This window comes from Dermacentor silvarum, chromosome 8 (assembly GCF_013339745.2).
Source record: "Dermacentor silvarum isolate Dsil-2018 chromosome 8, BIME_Dsil_1.4, whole genome shotgun sequence".
In the NCBI taxonomy this organism is placed as follows: domain Eukaryota; kingdom Metazoa; phylum Arthropoda; class Arachnida; order Ixodida; family Ixodidae; genus Dermacentor; species Dermacentor silvarum.
The window spans coordinates 122,796,272-122,821,406 of record NC_051161.1 but is presented as its reverse complement, the minus strand read 5'-3'; the positions used below and the strand labels follow the sequence as shown (position 1 = coordinate 122,821,406).

Here is a 25,135-nt window from a genome sequence, read left to right as displayed (position 1 = left end):
GCGCGTCATGCGAGCTGCAGTTAGGGCCAGCGGGACCATAGCCTCCGAGATCGCGCGCGCTCGCAGGTTTTGCCTCGGCCGTCCCATTCGGTGTGCTCCCCAGCAAAAAATGTAATGCGGTGCGCGCGCCCGGCCGCCCCTGGAGGGCGCTGTCAGCCGAGGGATCCGGCACACGCGAAGGCGCGGCTGTAGAAGGCAGATCACAACTCGCCGTTTTCGATGCACGCAACAGGCTGCTACTTATTTTTTATGTTTTTTTTTATCCGGCGGCCGTGATGAGGACAAAAAGCAAGTATGTTGTCCCAGGCACCGCGAAAGTTTTAAGGTCCGTTACGAAGTTGTAATTGACTAGGCAGGCTACTCACTGAAAGCAGAAGCTTACGTATCAGCTCAATATAAAGATCTACGTAGGTCTTAATGTAAACTTTGGGTAAACTTTGACGCTTTTACACATTCGAGGGTAGGAAATGGTGCGAAAACGGTGCTGATAACTTGGATCTTTTGCAGTTGTGGCAGATTCGGTGTTGATCTCAGTAGGCCACCTGCAGAAGCACACAATCTTGGTCGTGTCTAAACTTTGAACCCATGAATAACGTTACAGCAGAGCAATATATATATATATATATATATATATATATATATATATATATATATATATATATATACAGAGTCCTCGATATGTTTCGTTCTCACGAATACTGCTTGTAAATGAGCCGCAGCGTTTTCACAAAATTATAAGGATGAGAGGTTTTGAAACAATGACACTCCAGGTATTTGCCACACAATTTCGCAGCCTCCGACCCGAAAGCGAGGTGAACATTACTTCCAGTGTGAACATTACTTTCAGGCCCTTGAATGTTGCACACGAACGACTTACTATGAAAAGAAAAGTGCAACGACTAAATTATCCCGTTTCTTCATTCTTATCTTTCAGTCGGTGGTATACTGTCAGCAAACAGAGAAGAAAACCAATATTGGTGGAACGCAAACCACGTGTGAGTTCTTATTTATACTTACTTTCCTTCAGTGACAGCTGCATTGTCCTGTGGAATTTTCGACATTGTATATATGCTGGGAATAAACTAGGGAAGCGAAAGCAAACGTGAATGACAGAGAAGTCTCACCTCAGTTTTTCGAATGATGCCTTACAGTTAAAGCGATAAATGTGAGTGTGTTATGACAGAGGCACGACTCTTACAATTTTTGTTTTAACTTCTGAGTGCCATTCATAGTCTTTAGTATGTTTTTTTTTCTTCATTGCTAATTAGCACATACAAAATAAATAAATAACCAATTAGCAAACTACTTGTGGTACAAAATTCTTCCGAGTAACTCAAGGTCATTGCGGATAATAGGCAGTTAGTCACATATCTTTCTACTATGCATGTGCCACATTAAAACGCGTAAGTTTGGCAACCAGAACGCAAATTACTGCAGATATTGGCACTGTACACATTTCTTGCGCTGAACCAGAGATCGTGTTTAAACATTTGCTTATTCTTTTGACAGGTTGGTACCTTACTGTTCCAGCGATGCATGGAGCGGAGCGACGAACGGGAAAAACTGAGAGTAAGTTCTCTAGTTGAGTGCTTGTGCTTGCATGGTTAGGCTGGAATACATTCGCATGTTGGCGCGTTTTTTTTTTTTTGTATTTCATGACTGCAAAAAGAACTACGTAAATCTTTTCTTTTTATGTAAGAATAATAATCTGTTGTCGCAGATTTTAAATTTTAAGTCTGTGTAGTTGTCTAGCAGAAAGGGGTAGAAGCCAGCTACGTGGCTTTGTTGTAGAGCGCCCGCCTCGGCTGCGGGAGGTTGTGGGTTTGATTACCACTGCCGCCGGGAACCGCCTGGTTCCAATGGGCACAAGCGTACCCCGGCTTGGCTTTCGGCTTTCTTCCGGGAGATACGCTTGGGAAAGATGCCTGCGCCCTGAGGGCCCTGACGGGAATTATTCCCGTCAGGGCCCTCAGGAGCACAAAGAGAGGTTTGGGCCACTCCCCATGTGGCTCCCCAAATGCACCTATAGAGGCGAGGACGCCTTCGGGGTGGGGACAAACGCCCCTTTCCAAGCGTTTAGCTCCCATAATGGTCGATCACTAGGCCGGGAGCGCGCTTAAACCTATTTTACCGGTGTGTAGCCGGCGGCAGCACTTGCCTCTCTGCGGTTAAACAAGGCCGTCTGCGGTTGGACAACAGGCACCCAGAGACCACGCCTCTGCCATGAAACCTCTTGTGGGCCTCCTTTCGAGATGTGAACCCCACAAGAAGCCGAGCACCAGAGCAGGAGACATCTCTACCCATTAGAAAAAACCGGTGGGTTTCCTGCGGCACCGGAATTTGAACTCAGTACCTCCCTCATATGGCGCGGATGCTCTACCGCTAGGCCTTGTTGAAGAGCACCCGCAGCGGTTGTGGGAGACAAGTGCTGCTGCTGGGCACCTACCGGTAAAATAGGTACAAGCGCGCTCCCGGCCTGGCGCTCGGCCATTATGGGACCTCAACGCTTGAAAAGGGGTGTTTGGCCCCAGCCTGAAGGCGTCCCCACTTCAATAGGTGCATTTGGGGCGTCACTTGGGCAAGTGCCGCCTTGCCTCCATTATTTGTGCTCATGAGGGTTTAGACGGTAATTTAGGGCGCAGGCTCCTTTCCCAAATGTAACGCGCCTGAAGAAAGCCGAATGCCAGGCCGGGGTGCGTTTATGCTCATTTGAACCAGTGGGGCCCAAACCTTCTTTGTTTGTGCTCATGAGGGTTTAGACGGTAATTTAGGGTGTAGGCTCATTTCCCAAATGTAACGCCCCTGAAGAAAGCCGAACGCCAGGCCGGGGTACGTTTATGCCCATTTGAATCAGTGGGTGCCGTGTGACATACCCTGTACCCTGTACCTACCCTGTACATACCCTGTACCTCGTTTACCCATCATAGGCTTGTTGTTGCAATGATTCTAGAATGTGAAAGGCAACTCCCATAGCACATTCTACCCCGAGAAATATCGCGTATACACTCTCAAAAATATGGTGTAATAGCTGAGTTGCTTAGGTTGTGCAAAGCGCGCGTGTCTTACATATTTTCTTGTGTCTTGGTGGGTCAACGTTTTCCTTGACTGCAAACATATAAGAAATGCCTAAAGGTTCCCATCTAGTCGCAATGATGTGCTTATTTGCATGTCAATAGCTTTGAAGTTATTAAAATTATTTACGTACCACCAAGTGAACGCGATAAGTTGCCATTTCTGCTTCGTTGTTTTACGTTGGATTCCTTGAACTATTCCTACAGATGACTTGAAATCATGCGATGAAATCAACGTACGAGCAAAGTAGGGGTCACATTGGCTGTACTTCTTTTTAATTCACGTAATTGGCTGTGGGTTAGAGCTGTGGTGGCAAAATGAACGTTCGTACTACGAATGAATCGGATTGCAACACTGTTACATGTCGACTAATATGGTAGCTTCGGTTATCTACTAGTCCTGAAACACCTTAGTATCAGTGATCTGTAGATGTTTTAAATGTCGTTTGTGAAAAGCTGCGAGATTAGCTATATTGTGAATAGGCTGTCCATTCGTGTATCAGCTCACTCATGCGCACATGAAAACGACGAGACATTGTCTATGATTGCAATTGAGCATGTTAAAGCCCACTTTACTTCTTTTTCTTTCTTAATCACGGGAAACTGCTCCTTTCTGCTTTTATTAAATAGCCTCTATGTAAGCAGTGATTAGATCTTCAAAGGTTTTAATAAGCTATGTTTAGCGAGTGTCAGTATTGTTTTTTTTTTGCGTGTATCCGTAATATAAAAAAAACTGTAAAACGCGTGACGGGTGCATGGCGTATCTTAGTACGTGGAGCGTCTGCACTTCAAGAAAGGCAATCAAAACCAACCTTGAAAATTGCTCGTGCGATGATTCAACGATGATTTCATTTATTCTGCACCATAAGTGAACCCAGGATATCTAGGATACTTGCCTTGTCTTTGGTTTTAATGGTATTCGCACACCTGGGTCACGTAACATGCGAACCATGTTCAGAGGTGCCACCAGCTTATTAATGTTTCTGCTTTTTTTGCATAGGGTTGGGAACGCTCCAACTAAGGTGATTCGGCGTATGTTTTTCAAGGTAGGATAAGCATTCTGTTTTGAATCCTTTTGCAGCTCTCGCAATGCCGTACAGCAAGCAGTTCTGTTTCGTTGTGTCATTATGCATATTATATCTTGCGGCGATATGTAAACATATCATGTCCCCGTAGTTGAGATACCTAGCTCACTAAAATTGCTCCGTGATGTAATTAGGGCTACGCAACAGGTGAACAAGAGTGCCACTACGGCTATTACTGCAAGTTGTGTATTCTGTAAGATTATTCTGGTATTTGCCTCCGGTCATACGCCACTACATGCCCTACATTGCTAATACGTTGGTTTTGAAAGTCAGTGTGCATGTGTTGCAAGCACGTGGTGCGACGCGGGGTAGAACGCTATAGCAATCTGGAGGGCTTCTTGCGAACAGAGTCTGTCACTAAAGCACCGCTACGTGTTATCGCCACTAAAACATTGCGGCTTTAATGGAAAAACTCATGCTTTTGTTGAAAATTCTAAACTGGCATGTACCACCGTAAATCGCCTGTTTTGTCTCATGTATTCAAATCAAAATATCATTGTTTGATGGTGTGCCGAAAACGCTCGAAAATTATTCACGCTTTCCGTGCATCAAAGCATGAGCGATTTATCAGACTATATCTTCTCAAGATAGCTATACAATTCAATAAAACACAGTGGAATAGTTACAAAAGTTGTACTAGTAGGCATCATACGGCGTTGTTCAAAGTTGTTGATAAGGCAACAGTATTAGTACAAAATGACGGTAGCTTTTCAAGGAAATAAAGTAAGAGTGGATATTTTCAGGACCTGATAATTGTTTTAACGAGTTTTTTTTTTTTTTGCATACTCAACAAGCCGCTAAACGAGTGCTTAGGCAAATAACCAACATTATTATGGTCCCTTTAATAATTACTTTGCCTTTTAATTACAGCTGGCTATGCCTTTATGGGGTCTCTCATTCTGCAGTCTGTCGTCCGCGAATTGCTTGGCCGAGGACTTTATGAAGGCAAATTGCTGCTGCTCGCCGGAAGCAGGTAGGGATAGCACGTATATATGCCAAACGGCGGTGCTCCTCCCAATATTATTTCAAAATATGATAACCTTTTCTGTACGTCTACCATGATACAAGTATATTGTACCTACTTATGTCAACCACCTTCTTGGGTTAATGAATCCACAATCACACCATTTGTTCTAATTTTTTGGCCTTAATTATCAAGGGTTGCAAGCTATTGGCTAATTCTAACAGAGCGGTGATTTTGGCGAGTTGGAACAGTTCAGTCGGGATGGCTGTCAGTGCACTACACACACAAAAAGGTAACAATCACACTGTCCTAGCTCGTTACCATATTGGTTTTTGGTCCCTTGTTTCGCGGAGTGCCCATGTCGCCATTAGGGCTAATTCTAGATACTTAAAACGATGCAAGGCGGAACTAGCCGCATGAACTGTGGAATCCTGTATCCGCAGAGCATTGTTTCAATAGTGCACTGTTGTGGATTGTCAGTTTTATGCCGAGTTTAGCCATTTCTCTTGCAAGTCAAAGCAGCTGCCCTGATCAGAAGCAAGCACCTTTGTTTGATTTTCTGATGAACTGCGATTGTCATCATGCACACATCCCGGTGCGACCCGCATTCAATCATGAGGCATGGTGGTATAACTTCTGTGTTTAGGACGGAGGGCCCTTGCGAAAGCAGTCCGCCTTGCCCTAGTTATGTTGCGTGTGCTATAGAGAAACTCTGTCCGGAGTCTGACTGCGATATGGACGATCTAACGTGGATACAATCATAAATATGCACTGTAGTGAATTTCTATCCAATGACTAAAAATTAGATGCAGTTTTGCTGGAGAAAAGTGCTGCAGCGTCTACAGTGAGTTCCAAGAGAGCGGACTTACTGCAAAGTGCTGCAACTGCAGCCTGTATTATTTTTCGTGCTACGCAGACTGTTGAGCGGCTTGTCAAACGTCCTTCTGAACACAGTATTACTCCATGCTGATGTGTCTGGTGGCCGGGGACAAAGTCATGCAATCGTTCAACTTCGAATTCTCGGCAGTGCTCATGTCTTAACTTCAATGTCTATGGGCCCTTTTTCGAATTACTTGACCAGAGAAATTACATATTATTTCCCAGTTCTCCTCTGTTCGAACTTTTCCGGGGAAGAAACGGAACAAAATAATGAAGTCAACAGGCAAGAAAGCAAACTGAACATGAACGCTAATGAACATTTTAAGGAACCAATAAATCCAGACCGGCAGTATTTCTCAAGATGATATCAACTCTCTTTGTTTCAATCGAAACCAAGTTTTCTCCTGTTCACATGCCACTAAGGGCCTAAACTCAATCTGCCTTGATAGATCTTCTGCGGAAGCATTCTATGTCACATTAAGCTGTATAAATTCACAGGTACACATGTAGTAGAACATGTAAAACAGCAATCAGTATGATCTGGTGCGAAAGTTGTCAGTAACACTAAAACGGTTGGGGTTATAAGATAGCACTTAGCGCTTTCTTATAGTTGTAGCGTAGCAAAACTTGATGTCAAGGTGGTCAGTTGTGCTAAATCGCGCTTGCTGGTTTTGATAGCGTGATTGTTGTCTTCGGCCACCAAGACAAGAGCTGTGGCCTTATTCATTCAGTCGTTGTATTTTGTTTAACTCGTACTGTTAAAAGTGTGGTCTCAGTTTCAGCAGTTTGCTTCTCGTAACAATGTACAATCCATTACGTAGTTACCGGCTGGTTCTTTCCAGTCTGGTTTTTCTCGTACACTGCTTAAAAAAGTACATGCATTGAGATACGATCGACTCCACGTTCTTACTAAATGCATGAAAGCGACAGTGTAAGAAGATAATGAGGTAGCTTTAGCTTTCACCCTGGTACGATGCCCTTGTAAATGCTTTTGTTGCTCGTTAATTGCAATTTGAAACAGCCAATTAAATATGTGATTTCCGATTTCACTTTGTGCTTGCGCAGTGCTTTCCGAAGTGATCGATGTACCACAACCTAGGAACGCGACATGTTCGTTTCCTGTGATTCTCATAGTTCCTGAAAACTGCACAAGCTATAAGCTCTGTAATAAAGCCTGGCTGATATTGTGTTCACATTCTTATCGGCTTTCGCTGAAAACTGGTAGAGTAAATTTGCTTCGTATGTCTTGTGCAACACCTTACATGTTAATCTACCATTTTCATTTGCCTGTGCAGTGCTGGTGGTGCAGGCGTTTTGCTGAACGTGGACAGGATTGCCGATCTGCTGGCGTCCCTCGGCTCAAAAGTCAAAGTCCGCGGTGTGGTAGACTCAGGATGGTTTCTAGATAACGATCCCTTCGAAGCAAGGGAATGCCTGGAACCTTACTCTTGTGCACCTGTGGAAACTATCAAGCGTGGCATCAGGTGAGCCCCCATTTTAGGCAACGTCAAATGCCGCTAGCTAACCTTGTATCTCTCTGCAACAAGACGTAAATTTTCAGGAATAGTTCATGCCACTGCATCTGTACAGTATTTACACGATGCGTAGGCGTCATTCTATGTGCTATCAGTTGTGTGTTGCTTCTGTATCTTGCATAATTCGATCATGAGAAGAAAAAATGCTATTCACTAGGAAATCGTTGCCAGGTCGTAGATTCAATTCTCGGCACTAGCAACCTCGTTTTCCTGCGGTATAATGTAAAACCCCGAAATTACATACAGTACCTTAAAGGGCATTTTAAAATGTCTTTGGTTCCCCGAAGTGATTCGTGGACCCCACTTATATTCTCTCATACCATACTATGTTTACTAGCGGCGGCAAACCTCACCGTTCCGGTAGTCTAGCGAATCGTGTAGCCAGCGATCAGATTATACCATTTTAAAGTGAAACTTTCTATGTCTGACTGATTCGTCCGTGAGCGCCCGAAACGCACTGGAGGAAATCCAACTTACACAATGGAACTATCTGCACACACAATAGAACAACGGCTGTGCATCTGCGAACACAATAGAACGACGGCGCACGACATACATATTGTAGAACACTACAGTTTACATTCGCAGTTGTACCGATAAGAACAGTGGGAACTGCAACGCCACGCTACCCAGACGAACTGTATATATCTGCATTGCATTACGCGCGTCACGCAATGCATACCCGGCCGTCACCATGGGTAGGTCGCGGGTGCAGCGCACGGCATAACAGGCTGCCGTACGCGAACGTAAGCGCGAGCGCGATCGTGCCCGTAAGGCCGATTCCGTGTATCGGCAACAGCAGAGCCTCTGACCGTCTACCACAGCGATCACATGGCAATACTGTGCAAGTGTAGAGCCGTCCGTGAAAGTGTGAGCGTGTGCGTGTAATCAACGGCTACGTGATCTAAAATAAAGGCTAGGCAACTTAACGAAATGTGTATTTATTGAGCTTCAACGTTAAAAAAATGCATCCCATCGGGTCGCTCAGCATTTCTTGGGTTCGTTGCGTGGTCGTTGGCTTTGTACTTTGATTCAGTTTGCATGGGAGAAAGCTTCGCGTTCAACCAGCTTTCTTTAGGAAAAGGGCTATGATTTTTTTTCTCTTTGTATGATTGTTGCTTTTCAGGTTGTGGAACGGCCAAGTTCCGGACCGTTGTAAGCCACTATACTCTGATTATGAACAATGGAGATGCTATTTTGGCTACAGGATATATCCCACTTTAAAAGGTTGGTGGTTTTGTCTCCCAAAATACTGATAACTTGCTTCAGTTCTTAACTTTGTTGGAACTTGTGCGAAAATATTAAAAACGAATTCGCGAATTATCCCGTTACGTAAGCACACAGGGCCAACCTTGCGTTTTAAGGTAAAGAAAATAAGCATCAACGTGCAAGATGGCATCACCCTACCAGGCTACAGTTCTCTTATTCTCTATGAAGCAGAAGTAAAAGAGCCCGCTATTTTATGTGGCAGTGTTTAGCAGCCAGACCAAAGGCTACGAGAACATTATTGCGTGCCTAATACCCTACAGTTATTACATTATTAAGGGACAGATAGCACACATTGATATCTCGACCCGCCGCGGTGGCTCAGTGGCTAAGGCGTTCCGCTGCTGAGCACGAGATCCTGGAATCCAACGCCGGCTGCGGCGGCCTCATTTCGATGGAGGCGAAATGGAAAAACGCCCGTGTGCTTGCGTTGTAGTGCACGTTAGAGAAACCCAGGTGGTCAAAATTAATCCGCAGCCCTCCACTACAGCGTGCCTCATAAGCAGAACTGGTTTCGGCACGTAAAACGCCAGAAAAGAAGAAGAAGAAACATTGATATCACACATATATTTCAGCACCTTGAAAATAGCGTTTGGTGAGAATATAGTATAATCTATCAGGCAGTAGGGCCTTTTGTTTAGACTTGTACTTTCGGCTTGATATGGTTTATGTAATGTCTATTGAAAAAAAAGACGTTCATACAAATTCTTTTGGGTCCGCGAAATGTCTATGGATCTTACCGAAATTAAGTGTAACACCATAAATTCAGATGCTGTTAGTAAAAGCGTTATAGAATTCACAGAGAAACATTTCTAGCCCATTGGCATGCGGGCAAAATGTTTTCTTACGATAGCAATCATATGGACACTCCAGGCGCATTTCTGCCGTCGCCGTCGCCATGAGGTTCCATATAAAGTCAAGCGTCGATAAAATCGTCGCTGCCCGCCATATGCTGTATGTTCGAGTAAAAGCGTGCGAGGGTTAGCCGGTGATCGCGGCTCAATCTCGTGCACGCAGGGGAGGGAAGCGGAAATGAAGCGCACCGTCTTCCGTCGCGCGCAACGCTCCGGGGGGTGGGTAGGGAGGACGGCGCGTTTTACTCCGGGTGAAAACACAGCGCACGGCAGGCTGTGTCCCCGACGCAGATGGCTGTCAAGATACAGTGGTCCGAGCAGGATGCGCGCGGTCGCCGAAGCCTCCTGGAGTAGAACGGTTATGGAGATGTATACTAAAATAATAAAATGAAAAACATGTACAGCATACCTGATTAAATCAAGCAGGCTAGGGGACTATTTTTCACCGCCCCGTTTCGAAGGGGATGCCAATAGATAATCATCATCAGGCAAACAGCTGTGTGGTGTGAGGTGAGCGGGTGTGACAACGGCAATGGGATGGCACGATGGCGATGATGGCAACGACGATGACATGACGACTTACTTATTGCACTCCGGAAATCTAACGTTACAACCTAATTCGATACTACTTTGGCTAATCCCGAATTTTGTGCACTGAGCAAGCTGGCAGTTTCACACAGCGTTTCAACGCGGTAGCTGCCACGGGAAAGGATTGGGTAAGGAATCTGGCGCGATCTCACACGAGAGAACGAAATTGGTCCCTTGCGACGTGACGCACGCGCGAACCGTCTCAAAGCGTTAGCTTGCGCGTGTGAAGGAGCGTGATAAGGTTGTTATTCTCTGGTACCATGCATGCGCTTGGGGCCTATTGAGTACCCTGGCTTGAATACCCCCTCGGACATGTATTTTTTTTTATTGAAGAGGCCACAAATGGGGCGAGACAAAAACTTACCTACCTTCCTTTGCCTAGAAAGTGTAGAATATCAAATGCTTAAAAAAGGAACCAAATTTTTTTTTTTAATGTCGCAGTTTCACCCGAAAACGAAGCATCAATTGCGATATCAAATTAGTATAGAGAGCTATACGGAGTAAGAATAGTAGTTTTATCAGCTGTATAAACTTGGACATGTAGCAGCAGCAGCAACGCGCAGAACTGTTGTCGACGCCGTCGGCGTTTTGCCCGCGTTCGTACCGAACGCGCGCGACGTTAGTGACTGTTCCCGGTGCCTCTGGCGGCGGCTCGAAGGTTTTCGACGAGATCAGAACTGGACACTCGTCGAGCAGCGTCGGAAGTCTTTACCACCTTCTCGCCTCGCAACGTTTTTATATAAATACGCATTTGGTGCCGCAGCTAAACGTCGCCTCCCGTCCCTCCCTCCTGTCCCCCCACGGCCTTTCGCGCTACGGAAGAAGTCGCGTTTGCTCTCCGCCGTGCGATCGCTCCCCGTGAAAACGCGCGTCCCTCACGCGCTTTCACTTGCACATACAGCATACGGCGCGCGGCGACGATTTCATCGCCGTTGGAGTTCATCCGGAACCTCACGGCGACGGCGACGCCAATGGCAGAAATCCGCTTGGAGTGTCCATATAATTGCTATCGCAATAAAACAAACTTACTTAGGAGGTATTGGTGGGTGAGTTGGTTGGCGATTATCATTGCAAAGGAAGTGCACTTGTTGAGATATAGACTAACACTAAATCATACAAACATAGCGCTCGTGTTTGTGTGATATACTGTTCGTCTATGTCTGTTAAGTACCTAAAGCCGGTGGCGAGTACCATCCTTAGTACCAACCTTTTTTTTTATAGAACCTTGGCTAGAAGGCAGATGTGACATGTTTTCCTTTTCTCGTATTCTTTTTGCAGCACCAACATTTGTATTTCAGTGGGTGTTTGACGAAGCACAGATGGCTGTCAATAATGTCGCTGCCCCTTCAAGCAAGGCCCACTGGGACTACATTCACGCCTTAGGCAGCAAGCTTCGTAGCACTCTCATGAACGTGACGTAAGCTCAACTTCATTAATCCCACACATCAACACCATGCTCTGAAACAACATACGAGGTGCCCAGCAATCATGCACCGGGTTCTCGAAAAAAAAACACGGATTATTCTACATCAAAAAGACCAAGTGCAGGTTGTTTAGGGTCTTGTAGAGGAACCGTCAGTAATATTAAGTCACTGAGATATAAATATTCAATTAGACCTAATTGTCCAACTTTTTAGTTGTTATGAAAGAGAAAAGTGTCAGCCACCTGCATGTAGCATGAAGCTACAAATGAAACTGATACGGGCTGCTAAGAAAGATTGTTGCTCTAATTGTCAAGATGTTAATTACGCGGTTGCAGAGAATTGTAAGACACGTCAAAATGATGTGTTTAGAGCAAGGTACACATCTCGTGTTTACTTTTTCCGGCAAATAGAGAAAGCCCGCAAAACATGAAAAATAGGATGTGACTGCGCACCGCACGGAATAGCAGCACCATCAAACAGCTTCAGTGGGAAAGCATTGCTTAAAAATTTCTTCAAATGAGTGCTTAAAAAGTGTGACGCTTGAGGGTCATTCATTTTAAATCTGGTAACAAGCCATACCTTACGATGTCCGTTCATTTGACTTGCATCTCAATGACCATCATGGTTACCTACAACATTTTGAGACTGCTCATGAAACGGTAGTAATCCTGCTTTCCTTTCAGGGCTCTATTCGCACCATCTTGTATTTCACACGAGATTCTCACTAAAAGGTAAGTTTATTCTCTCGGGAGAGTACATTTGGTTCCAGAAACATGTATATGCAACTTTAACAGAACTCAAGCTAAATTTCATTGAAAGCCCGTGTTGATTACGCTCACCCTCATCACATTCTTCGTGTATTTCCCGACCATCAATTTACAGAACAAAAGGGGATAGCCGATATTCTAGTTGACATTAAGCGGAAGAAATGGAGCTGGGCAGGCCATGTAATGCGTAGGATGGATAACCGGTGGATTATTAGAGTTACAGAATGGATACCAAAAGAAGGCGCAGAAACCGTCGATACCGTCGAGGACGCAGAAAACGAGGTGGGGTGATGAAGTTAGGAAATTTGCAGGCGCAAGTTGTAATCAGCTAGCGCATGACAGGGGTAATTGTAGATCACAGGGAGAGGCCTTCGTCCTGCAGTTGACATAAATATAGGCTGATGATGATGATGACGATGATGATGAATTTTCAGTTCTTTGCAACTGGAAATTGAAGCGCACAGATGAGCTTATTATGTTGGAGGACCCTTTTGAGGCCTTTAATGGATATGATGGAAAGGATGTTGATGATAAATATATATTCGCGAGTAGCTTACTTGTATTGCAAAAGAGCTCAGCTTATTTTTACAGCGACGCGTTTAGGGTAGTTCCGCAACAGTTTTTGTGCGATGGCGTGGTCGGTATCAAATGGTAATCAAGTAATACTTAGCAATGCCCTAAATTTGCTTCGAAACGCAGGAGATCAATGATTATAATAAAACGTCACCTTGGTTCGAATAGACAAAAACTTCTTTCCTCTGTTTATTTTGGGCAGCAATCCGTCATTTTTGTTTCTCACGTCGGGAATTGCCTGCTCCACATTGGAGGTCAGCTAGTAGTTTGTAAAACTGTGGCGGTGAAAGGCTTATGGCGTGGTTATTGTGAAAATGTAAATCCAGAAGCAGTCAGAAATGCAGCCTGCCCCGAAGTGGCCGCATGATTCGGGCGTCGGTGATGAAGTATCACTAAAAACAGCGAGCAGTGTATACCTACGACGCTGTTTGAGCACACCGCCAAACGCCGGGTTCGGTAGAGCCGGTGCTGAATACATGGTCATGCGTCGGACATAACGAAGTCTAAAGGAGCACCAATCTCCGGCATAGCGAAGCATATGAAACGCCCCATGTGTAGCGAGGGAATTTCACCTGAAATAATGAAGCGTTTGCAAAGTCGGGTAGATTTCGTAAATACTCAAAACGGACCCCTAGTCTCATGAAAACCCTGAGAAGTCGCTTGTACTGCTTCGCTATCTTAATTACATGAGTTGCTTGGATTGACACACGTCTGCGAAAGCCCTTACTTTCTATGACGACCCACTCGTTCTCCATTTCACCGTCGCATTTTCATTTTTGTTTTTTCAGAAACTGGCAGGCGATCGAAATCTGCGGAATATCTCTGCCTCAGGCCCTGCGCTGCTGGGAACTACAAAAACACGAACACAATCACCACGAGCACCACTCGAACCACAACCTTTACGACCGGCTCCCAGCTAGGGAGAACGAGACGAGGTGAGCGAGCGCCTTGTGTGCATGACCGAGCGGTTCAAGATTTTATAATTCACAAGTAATTCACAAGGGCACATATGCCAAATCCAAAATTAGCTCTACTTTTACGTTCAGTATCTCAAGCAACAGAATATGGTCTAGCTGGTGAATGCTTACGGCTGCACCAGCTATGCAAGCTGAACTTCGGTTCATGTAACATGTTTCCCATGTAGCTTGTGCCAAAATGTAAAAATATACAAGTGCCATGTAGTAGCTGGACAGAACCAAGGTGAATGTTGTTTGCAGTCGCTTGGATCAAGTCAGGCTATTTTTGGGTCTCGCCTAATCCGATAACTATTTATTATTTTCACAAATATTCAGAACAAAAGTATCTCGCGGCACTTTTTCGTGTTTCGTGGACTTTCCTTCAGGCTTGGAAAAAACTTTTATGTAGCGCGTGTTGAGCAACAGAAAACTGGATAGGCATATTCGACAAGTAAGAGCCATTTGGCCATAAAAAATGTGTATTCATTAGTAAAAGTGTTCATTTATATTTATGTTTTTAGTTTCATACAAACCTACTTCTCTTTTTCACATAATCGCCGTTACCTTCTAGGAATTTTCGTAACTCTGCACCAGCTTCTTTAATAGGTGAATTGCGGCGCAGCTACGCGAGTTCCAGAGGATTACAGCCAAATTAGTTATTTAATTCCTCTGCATAGGAGGTCGCTGCCTGGGAATCGAAGCAGTTGACGACTGTCTTGAGCTCCTCACAGTCTTCAAACTGTTGCCCACCAAGCCACTGTTTCAAGCGCAAGAAAAGGAAATAGTCGCTGTGTGCAAGGTCGGGACTGTAGGGTGGGAGATCGAAATGTACCCTATCAAAATCTTGCATATTCTCTCCTGCTTCAGGCAGCGGTGTGAGGACGCGCGTTGTCGTGAAGGGGGACTATTCCGGACGAAAGTTTCCCGCTCTGTCGCTTTTCGATCGTGTGTCTCAGTTTGGTGAGCGTTTGGTGAGCGTTGAACGCACGGCGGAAAGCAAACGCGACCTTCGTCGCGCGAAAGGCCGTGGGGGTATGGGAGGGAGGGAGAGGGGGCGACGCTGTGCGGCGGCACCAGATGCTGCAACCGGGCGCAAGGGGAACTGACCACTCAGTCTCCCACGCGAAAGCAAGAAAGCGGGAAGGCAGCGCGGGAGAGAGGAGGGGGGGGCAGCTTCTACTCTGCCAACAAGCGCACTTATACTTTGCCCGGCTGTGGCGGTCGCCCGCACCGTCTCTTAAAAGCCATCTCCACACGGCTCTGGCGTTTGTATGCGCTGTGCATTCACTGATCAGTTTCCGTTGAAGAGATAGACCGCACGAACCTTCGCTCGCTGAGGCAGCGGCGCTTGCTGCCAGCGTTTTGATAGTCGTCTGCGGTCATTGAGTGTGATCTATTCATGTTTGCTTATGCGCGCTGACACCACGCTTGTTAATTGAGTTAGTAAGCGAATGTGTCCAAGTTTATGCAGCCGATAAAACTACTATCCCGACTCCGAATAGCTCTCTAGTAATTTGCTATCGCAATTGATGCTTCGGCTTTCGGGCGAAACTGCGACATTTGTTTTTAAATTTTGGCACAAGTTGCGTGGGACACGGCATATGCCATGACGGACGTGACCCCTGCCCCCCCCCCCCCCCGGCTTCTTGTTTGAATGTCTACATTTATCGCATACCTTTATTACGTGACCCGTGTCACTGAAAAATGAAACAATAAAGGTAAGCTCGTTAGCATTAGTAGTACAATTTGCACATTCGCATTGCAAAGTTTTTTTTTTTAAGTCGTAGACACGACTTTTTTAATCACCCGTGGCATGTGGTTTTGTTTTCCTTGTTGAGCTCCATTACTCTAAACGATGGACATTATTTGCACGAAAAATGAAAATGTATTATCGTCTTGTTAGCGATATGGCGCCAATTAACTTTTAAACGAATTACATCACTGCACGTATCGGTATTTAAGAATTGTAGTCGTTCTGTTCGCAAGTCATTTCCCCTTGGAACGAATTCAGGGAAGCGCAAGTTTCGAGATTTGGGTTACCAAGAGAGAGAACAAGGAGAGGAAAGGCAGGGAGGTCAACCAGAAGAGCGTCCGGTTTGCTACCCTGCACTAGGGGTGAGGGAAAGGGGGAATAGAAAGAATAAAATAGATGTGCGATGAAGTGCCGAGGTGTTGGAAATATTTTAACGGTGGAGCTGTTTAAGCCGGCTGTAAGTGCGGGATGCGTCGGGAAAATTCTGGGCCGATCCTGGCGGTAGTGAAGAAAGGGTCCAAGGGCAATGGCACATATCCCTGTGAGCTAGCGAAGCTGAGCCTGGCTGAGTCTAGCTAAGCATGGTTGGGACTGCTTAAGCTTAGTCAGTCATCGATAGCCGATCAATAGTTCATCGATAATCGATCAATATTAAATTCCGGCAAATGCTGGGGATGACTTGGTAGTGCATGCCTCGCCCAAATACGTGGCCAATACCGTGCGATAGGAAATAGATAGCTAACCAATAGCTAATAGATAATCGATCAATAATCAGTAAATTCCGGAAAATGCTAGGGATGACTTGGTAGTGCTTAGCCTAGCCAAAATACGTGGCGAATACCTTGCAATAGCCAATCATTAGCTAATCGATAATCGATGAATAATCAATAAATTCTGGAAAATGCTTGGTATGACTTGGTAGTGCGTAGTCTAGCCCCAAAACCAGGACTAGCTAGGTGCCTATCAGCTGCGCTGTCTCTTTAGCATTGCGCCTCCAGTCCAAGCTACGCTAGTTTTTTTTAACTTCAATCAATAAAAACGCGCTTTCTTAGATAAAAAAGCAATTAGAAGAACAGTGGAATTTTATCGTAAATGTGACAGTGCTTATTTCTAAAAATGATGCTAGTTTCCAAATTCCTTCAAAGTGGATGGGCCTTTTGAAAGAAAATTCGCATTATTTAACTGCACGCTAAAATAATGACGTAAAGAATAATTAGTTAAATTTTGTTAAGTCGTCATATATGCATTTTGACTGCTTGTGAAGTAATGTCCACTTTTCTTCGCAACTCAGCTGAATGGATATATTTGTGCCATATGCTGCCCGTGATTTTTAAAAATTCGCTTAGTAATAAACATTATTTTATAGAAGTGTTACGAATGAACAAGCAAGCATACTAGAATTGAGTAAGGTAAGCAAATCGAATATAGAAGCTAGCATTTTTTACAGAAGAAAGCTTCCAGCAAAAAAGCGCTGGTGAAGTCAGAAAACTTTGGTGCAGTCTCGTAGCTGTACACTAAATTAAAGCTAGCTTCAATAATAACGAAATCTTCGCACGGTTATACGATGTGCTCGGAGAACGACGCTGCCGAAGACTTGTTTTCACTGTTTGGTTTGGCCTGAGTATGCTCTTCACCAGGGACATCTTCCACCTTGGTGAATTGAAGCAACTATCATATTACTGGGAATTTTGTACGGCGTTCCAGATGCACTTTTCACACTGCGGTATTTCTTGTTTAGTATATATATAAGCTGTTCTAGGTCACAAATAAAATAAGCAAAGAAAGTCTTGGTCCAGAAATATATCGCTAAGATCCGGTTCACACTGTTGCGCTAACGTTGTCTTGGCTGCTGACAAATAGGTCATTCCTATGTTATCAATATCTTTATGAACCAGTCCGGATTCACATTCTAGAAAAAGTCCGTCTCGTGTCCTTTATATAAAGTGCACCAGGAATCGTACAGAAGGTACGTGAGGCGGCGAGTGTCTGAGAAACGTGGCGTAATGCCAGTTCTCTACAGTCAGCTTTGCCACAATAGAACAATGTGACGCGGTCAAACATATGCAATGTATTGCGGTGAAGCATATCAACCGTTGAAAGGGGCCACTGTCACGGGTCATAGTATGTGTTCCTTAACAATATAGCGCACGGGCTGTCTCCGTTCACAGTACGAGCACTGAGACGTTTATTATCTGTACTAGGATGCCATTAAAGGCTGTTTCTGACGTAGATGTGGTGATTTAGTTCCTTGTTTTAGGGGTCAAGTGCAGCCTTTGCTTTAAGAAAGTAATATTTTGTTTACCAAGCCGATGTTTATGCGGTGCAAGTTTTCTGGAATATTGAATTATTTCTACAATAATAGCCATCTGGTTTCTCGGTCTCCTTTCAACTGCATTTGTCATATACACGTCAAGGCGTTCTGTAGCATCACCGCATTACATTCCATATACTCCACCGCGTTATTGTATGGCGGCAAAGCCGACAATAGGGACCCAGCATAATGGCCCATTTCTTAGACCCTTGCCCAGGCCGTGAGACCTTACTACACTGACTAACATAGTGTAGTTCAGCCTGTACTGTTAATCATTCACCTGTGTTTATATAAAACTTGCCTTCTTTCTTCCATTATAGCTTTCCACACAGAATGTTTGCAGACATATCTGCGACAGTGATGACAAACGGCCATGCACAAAAAACTAAAACACGACGTCGAAAGATGAAGACAAGACGAAAGAATTGCAGGCACAATAGAAAGGGCTTGAAAAAAGCAAGGAAAGGAGAATACTGTAAGTGGACAACGTATTCAATCTTTCTGCTGACTCAATCTTCCTGTGGTTCCTAGCTGGTTATTTCGCTAAAGCTTTGTTTTATTGCGATAGCAATTATATGGCCACTTTAGGTGCATTTTTGCCGTCGCCGTCATGTTCCGTATAAAGTTCAAGGGCGATAACACCTTCGCCGCACGCCGCATGCTGTATGTGCGAGTGAAAGCGTGCGAGAAAAGCAGGCGATCGCGGCTCAATCTCGTGCGCGCAAGGGAGGAAAACGGATAGGAAGCGCGCCGCCTCCCGTCGCGCGCGAGGCACCGGGGAGAGGGAAGGGACGGGGAGGGGGGGGGGTATTATGGTGGCTGCTGTGTACGGCGCGGTCGCGCGGGCCTCATCTTCAAAGCGATCTGCAATGTGGACAAAGTGCGCCGAGTGCTGGTAGCTTCGTATGCGCTGTGCTTTCGACGCTTAGTTGGCGTTGAAGCGAGAGGCAGCACGAAGGTTTAAATATACTGTTTAACTATACTGTACAGGGATTCACTAGTGCCATGTATATTTAGGTCTGCGCTAAGTGTCATTTTATGACATATATTGTTTACCCTTTCGAAAGCCACTATAGTGCCAGCTATATTTAGTCTTTCCCAAGTTAAAGATAATACTTTATCAAACGTTTATACACTTGTTTTCAAACTTGGTTCCACCTCTCAAACATGAAAATAGGGTCGTAGAAAAGTAGATAACTGTTTCCATCTTTTTAAAATGCCCGGCCAAAATTTCGATTAATAAATAAATCGATGAAAAACCCTGCATTGAAAGCAAATAATTGATTGACAGCTAAAATGATGAATGATTATTCGTTAATCGGACAAGAAATTAAACGGCCATCTCTAGCCGATAAAACTAATATCCTTTCTTCCTATAGCTGTCTACTAATTTGCTATCGCAACCGATGCATCGCCTTACGGGCGGAACTGCGACTTTATATTCTTAAAATAACACAATTCACATAATTATCCCATCTTATTCTCCATTTCAGAGCACCCACAACGAATTAATCATTCAGTCAACAAGCTCTTAATTTTTAGCTCTATGCGGGACGACCAACCAACATCCACGAAAGGAAAGAAACATACGCGGGTGCCCGTGTTCACTTCTTTTTTTTACATGAATATAAGATGGATGCTCGCGCCACTATCGCACTTCCTGTCCAGCTAATTTACCTTACTTGCGTTTGACATAGCTGCAGATGCGTAATAACTTTCCGGCTCAGGTTGATTGCTAAGTTTTATTCTTTAGCACACTCAGTAAAATGCCATCCGACCGGACGATCCTTCGGTTTACAAGAAAACATGAGTGCCTGCTTCTTACATATGTCAACCTGCTAAAAAAAACAATGCTTGTTTCCGCCAGTTGAAATCTGTAACTGCAGATTCTTTGCTTAATGGCATCTTCGTCTTTTGCAGCAGCCACGTCGGCGCCTTTGAGGCCCGAGGAGCCAAGGCGTCGGTCTCGCGAGCGACCCGGCAGCCGGCACGCCCAGCACCGTTGGCGGCTGCACGAAGACCTCTGTCAGCACTGGCTCATGGACAGCTGCGCGTGGCCACAGTGCAATCGCCGCTGCCCACGCATGTTGGACCCAATGACCGGCCGTGAGCTACGATTCTCCGACCTTCTGCGCTCATTCGGCCTCGACGTGGCCGCCGTCGCCGCCGCGCTGGGACTCGACCAGGCGGCTCTGGCAGCCATGGAGCCGGACGCCCTTCTGCACGCCGATTGATCACGCGCACCAACCGGAAGGGGCCGTGCTCTAGGACCGTAGCTAGTGCAGCGCTTTTCAAAAGCACGGAGCTGGTGTGCACCAGAAAGCCATTTCCCAGTGTACAAAAGGGCGCTGACTGAAGACAGCTTGCTTCTGAGCATGCACTGCGAAAACAGGTTGGCAATCGCTGTTCGCACGTTTCACTGCGCAATCAATGTGTGCGAAAAGATTGGCAGTGCCACTGATCACATGGCGTGCATATTAAGGCCCTTCGTTTGGTATCGTTTGGTATCGTTAAACCCACAGCGGGGAGCGGAGTCATTGGAAAGGGGCACATATGCTGTGTTGCGCACATAGATAGGCGCCAGCAGCGGCGACACGGTGATCTGTCAGCGCATGCTCGGAACAAGCGATCTTGGCCTAACCAGCCTCTGGTAAACAGTGCACGAGCAGTTACCAGAGCAGCCTCTCTTGCGCTATGAACGAAGGCGACAGAGGCTGTGCTGAGGGCTGGTCATTTACGATATGGCGGATTATTTTCCGGCTTCCGGTGTTAATTGTTAGAGCCGTGCCAGATCGTCAGGAGGCCTGCCGGTTTGATGGTCGTTTGGAGTTTTGCTAATGGTGTTGCGGCTTTTGTTTGACGGATTGGCGTGGGAGAACTGTGATGGTGCGTCTGGAAGACAAGCAACATCGCGCTTCTCGCGGTTTCTGAGCTGCGTCAAGAGCGTTAAGTGGCTTGCGAGCGCCAAGTGGGTCTGATTGACTGACCGACCTGCGTTCATGTTGGAAAGACGCAATAGGTATGGCTACAAAGGGCAGCCGACTTCCATAGACTTTCGTGCACTCTTTCCCTCATCAATGACAGAGTTGTGTGACGAAAGCTGTCACGTGGTAGCAGTTTTTGTGATTAGGATGAGTGGCGATGCGCTTACGTAGCGTAGTCAAGGGGCTTGTACGAAGTTTCTAACTACAATTCCGGATGCATTCCTAAATGCTTCAGACAACGTGAAAGACAACGAGCAAAAACAGAAGGATAGGTAAGCACTTAGCAGTTGGGTTGGCCATGTGTCTTTATATAATTTTTTTGTCATCTTCTGCGCTGTTTATAACATGTCGTATGAGCACTGGCTCTCCCAAGTTGTCATTTTCATATTCCAATGTCCAAGACTCCTGATTGATGTTCTCGTGGTACGTCTTTCAGGTCAGTTTCGGGACCACTGCTCTTGAGCATAGCTTACTCTAATTTCAGTTTAATGCTTGCTCTCTTTCGCAAGGGCTTTCGATTGTGACAAGTATTCTTGTTCTCGCCTTCTACTACTCGTCAGGTAACAGCAGCAGCTTTGCTCAAAGCTGTCTGAACTTCATTTGCACGTCCTTTCGTCGATAAGGAAGCAAGAGGTTGTGGTAAGACCAAGTTATATAAAGGTGCAATGGTGGTTTTAGACATCTGGTTTAAAAAAAAAGACAACTAAGGCTCATTGTTTGTTCGCTTGTCTTGTAGCCTTCAAGGAAACATGGGAGACCACCCCGTTATGATCGCGCGCCATTGTTTCTTGTCCCACAATCCAAGTTTCATTTTGAATAAGACAGTTAGCTTTGGCACTGACATACCAGTTTAAATTGTTCTTTCTTGCTTTCGCGTTAATTTTTATTTTTCAATTGAGATCAGCTATTCCTTCGGATTAGATCAACTGTTTTTCGAATGAGCCAGCTGTTCTACACTCCGCTTTTTTCTATCCTCATGATCCGTGCCAGAATTTATGCTGCCAACTTGTCAAAGACCATATTTCACAAAGATATGACTGGCGACGCGGCACTGACGCTTTGAGTCGCAGAGTGAATGTGGTGAATTAATGTTGCAGAAAACAACCTGTAGCTTAAAATGCACCGCGAAGGCTAACTGTGGTTTGATGTGGGGAACTGTAAGGCGCTGTACTTCGAACACTCGTCGTTTTGGTTTTCGCTTGGGTGTGGGTAATTGTGAACATGAAGCAACGCCAACCACATTATGTACTTGCCATTCAAGGTTGATCCTTCATGGTGCTTGCAGCACGTGAAGGACTGTATGTCAATTAGTGTAGCGGTCGCTCCCTTCCCCGGTGCTTGTCTGCGTATTCTAATGAAGTCATACTGCTTGTAGTCTGAAAATTAGGGCATTCGATCAGTACAACCTGTCATTTTAACGGAAAATCCTCACTGCCAAAGGTCTGCACTTTGGCAGTTTCATCTAGGTCAGCAGGCACTATTAAGCCTCCGTAAGCACAATGTTGACAGGGACATTTTGGGACAACACTGGGACATTTTTTCCAGGGAGGACACAGGCGTTGACGAACGGCAGGAATCTATTCCATCATTTCTCGCTTTGCGATTTACTGACTATACGTACGAAAAAGCCGTAAGAAGTGTAAATATTTACGCGTACGCTGACCGCACTGGTCTGATTACACAATAACAATGCCTTATCTAGCTGCGGTTCTTCCTGAAAGGAAAACCGGCGAAAGCAACTACCCTCAGTCGCGCTATCTTATTTGAAGTCGGTCATTCGCCATATTTTCTAGACTTCGTTAAGTTGATGTACCTACGATGATTATTATCCTCTTGTAGCAACGCCGTGGACAACATTTTCACGTGTCATTTCGAGGAAAGATGTGGCGAAACTCGTTCATCAAAGGTCATTAATATTCGTTCCGTAGCACGCATGCCAGTTACTGGCGTTTTATAAATGAATCAGAAATGCACTTTATGCACTACACTTCCAAGAAATGCACTTTATGCACTACACTTCCAAGATGTTGAATGTAAAAGCAACTACTCCAAATAATTTTGCCTATGAAGCACTAGTATGCTTCTTTTGTATGTTATTCTAGTCGCTTCTTGAAAAACTCTCATTTTTTTAATTACAGTGGCAAATGTGCACCGTTCGGCTTTAACTTTATTTTGCACCATGCTCTGTCATGTACATCTTTGTGGTATATTTCAGTCGATGACTCTAGGAGGCTAACTAAGGCTTCTAAATTGAATTTCTATGCTTTCTATGGACCCGGTACTACTGTGGTCTGAAAAAAAAAGAGGGCACTCTTAGAAATACTCACTGACTCAATCCAGTATTTCTACAGTTAATTTCCACTGCAGTGTCATGAAGCTTAGATTTCAGGTGTTATTTTTTTATTACTCAGTTTCTCACGTGGATATACTTTTTGATGCAAGACATTAAAATAAGGCGTGAGACCATGGGCGAAGGTCCAGATGCAAACAACAGCCTGATGCGCGTTTTTTTTTTTTATTCGTAACTGGATTTCGTTTTCTTTACTTGTTCTTTTTTGCGTCTTACAATGGTTATACGGGTTCCACTAAGACGGCTACTCAACGCAGTGCGGTCAACTCAAAAGCTACTTTTTATCCTCCAGTCACGCTACGCTTTTGTAACTTTCCATTAAACATAGCCGCGAGTCATACACGTGCAAACAAGCAGTCGCGCCTGCAATGATTTATGCCTGTATTTTGGCAAGGAATTCGCAAACAGAACATGCTGCTTGACATTTAACACAAAACAAACATATTGATTCATTTTGTGGTCGAAAAAGTTGTCTCTCTACCCCAGTGATTGCGTGATATACCGACGCTGTCTGATGCAATGTTCATAAATGGTTATTTCTCTTGACGCTTGTAATTCCCTCTAAAGGAAAGCATCGAAAAAGCTCAAATAGTGCGGTGACCTTGTTGCGTTCTTCAACGGCACATCACACAATGCATTGTTAAGTGAAGATGTCGCGAGATTTTTATTGCAGATAGGGCAAATTACTGCAAGGAGAGTGAAGTGATAATTTCGCGATTCATTAGCGCGTGGTCGACTCTGCAAAGTCTCGCTGACTGAACCTGCAAGAATTTCAAATGCATTATGTCCTCGCTTCTGCGATGCAGCACTTACATTGTCTTGTTTCGTTTATTGCGGTTGGAATGAAAACACAGGAAGCAATATTGTGAGCAATATGTGTCTATATTTATCACGTCGACGTCCTGTAAAATTCACTGCCGTTCAGAATGGAAACGGTGCCAGCCATAATTTATGCATGTAACACATGGCAGTATGTAAGTTATGTGCACCATTTACATGTATGGCTGCCAGTTCTTTTTCTTTTTTTTTTATACATTGTCGTGTGCTATGTTTTAGAATGTATGGAGCAAAACGGGTATAAAGAAAAGCTGTATGCATTTTATGCCCTTTTACACCTTTACAACTCAGGGTTGCATTGTGGTCGTGTATAACTGCCTTGTAGATAAATTTGTACTAATAAAATAGCAGTATTGTAGATAAAGTACACTGTTTCAAAGTACGATGTCTTCTCATTCTTATGGTCTAACACAGTAAACACAGTGAAATTTCAGGTTTACAGGATAAGAGTTGCATATCCTGGATGTCTAACACCACCTAGATAGCAGAATGCCTACGCACTCCGATCTACGACGTCATGTTACCTAGCCCGAAATTTCCATTGCCAAGGCTGGCGTGACGAAAGCGCTGACGTCAAAATTGCTGTTGCTTACGCGCGAGCATCCCCATTAGATTCTATGGCAGTCAGGCCAGGTGGGATCTATGACGTCATGGATCGGAGTGCGTTGGCCTTGTGTTATCTAGGTGGTGTATCGTCGTGGTTAGCACACCACTCGAAGAAAATGCAACCAGATATGCCAAGGTCAAGGACATTTTCATCAATGGCCAAGCTCACGAACCCGCCGTCTACAGGGCAGCGCCGCACGAAACATGCAAGGTAATTATTCGAAACGTTCCACTCAGCGAGACACAAGACTTACTGAACCGCAAGAACCTAACCCACGCAACCTCCTAGTACTGGCAGCAAAGTTGATAAAGGAAACAAACAAGGTAATCAT

General features: G+C 44.9%; 1 protein-coding gene across 1 annotated transcript in view; it reads left to right on the top strand.

Moving 5' to 3' along the window:
- LOC119462821 (palmitoleoyl-protein carboxylesterase notum1) overlaps positions 1–24,552 on the top strand; it is a 44,407-nt gene extending 19,855 nt beyond the window's left edge. The window contains exons 4-13 of the mRNA XM_037724054.2: positions 935–995; positions 1,510–1,565; positions 5,024–5,129; positions 7,295–7,483; positions 8,661–8,761; positions 11,521–11,659; positions 12,350–12,397; positions 13,795–13,941; positions 18,347–18,501; positions 19,947–24,552. Of these exons, the coding sequence (XP_037579982.1) occupies positions 935–995; positions 1,510–1,565; positions 5,024–5,129; positions 7,295–7,483; positions 8,661–8,761; positions 11,521–11,659; positions 12,350–12,397; positions 13,795–13,941; positions 18,347–18,501; positions 19,947–20,260 (1,316 nt within the window). The 3' untranslated portion in view covers positions 20,261–24,552. The remainder of the gene's footprint in view (positions 1–934; positions 996–1,509; positions 1,566–5,023; positions 5,130–7,294; positions 7,484–8,660; positions 8,762–11,520; positions 11,660–12,349; positions 12,398–13,794; positions 13,942–18,346; positions 18,502–19,946) is intronic.
- The last annotated feature ends 583 nt before the right edge of the window (positions 24,553–25,135 follow it).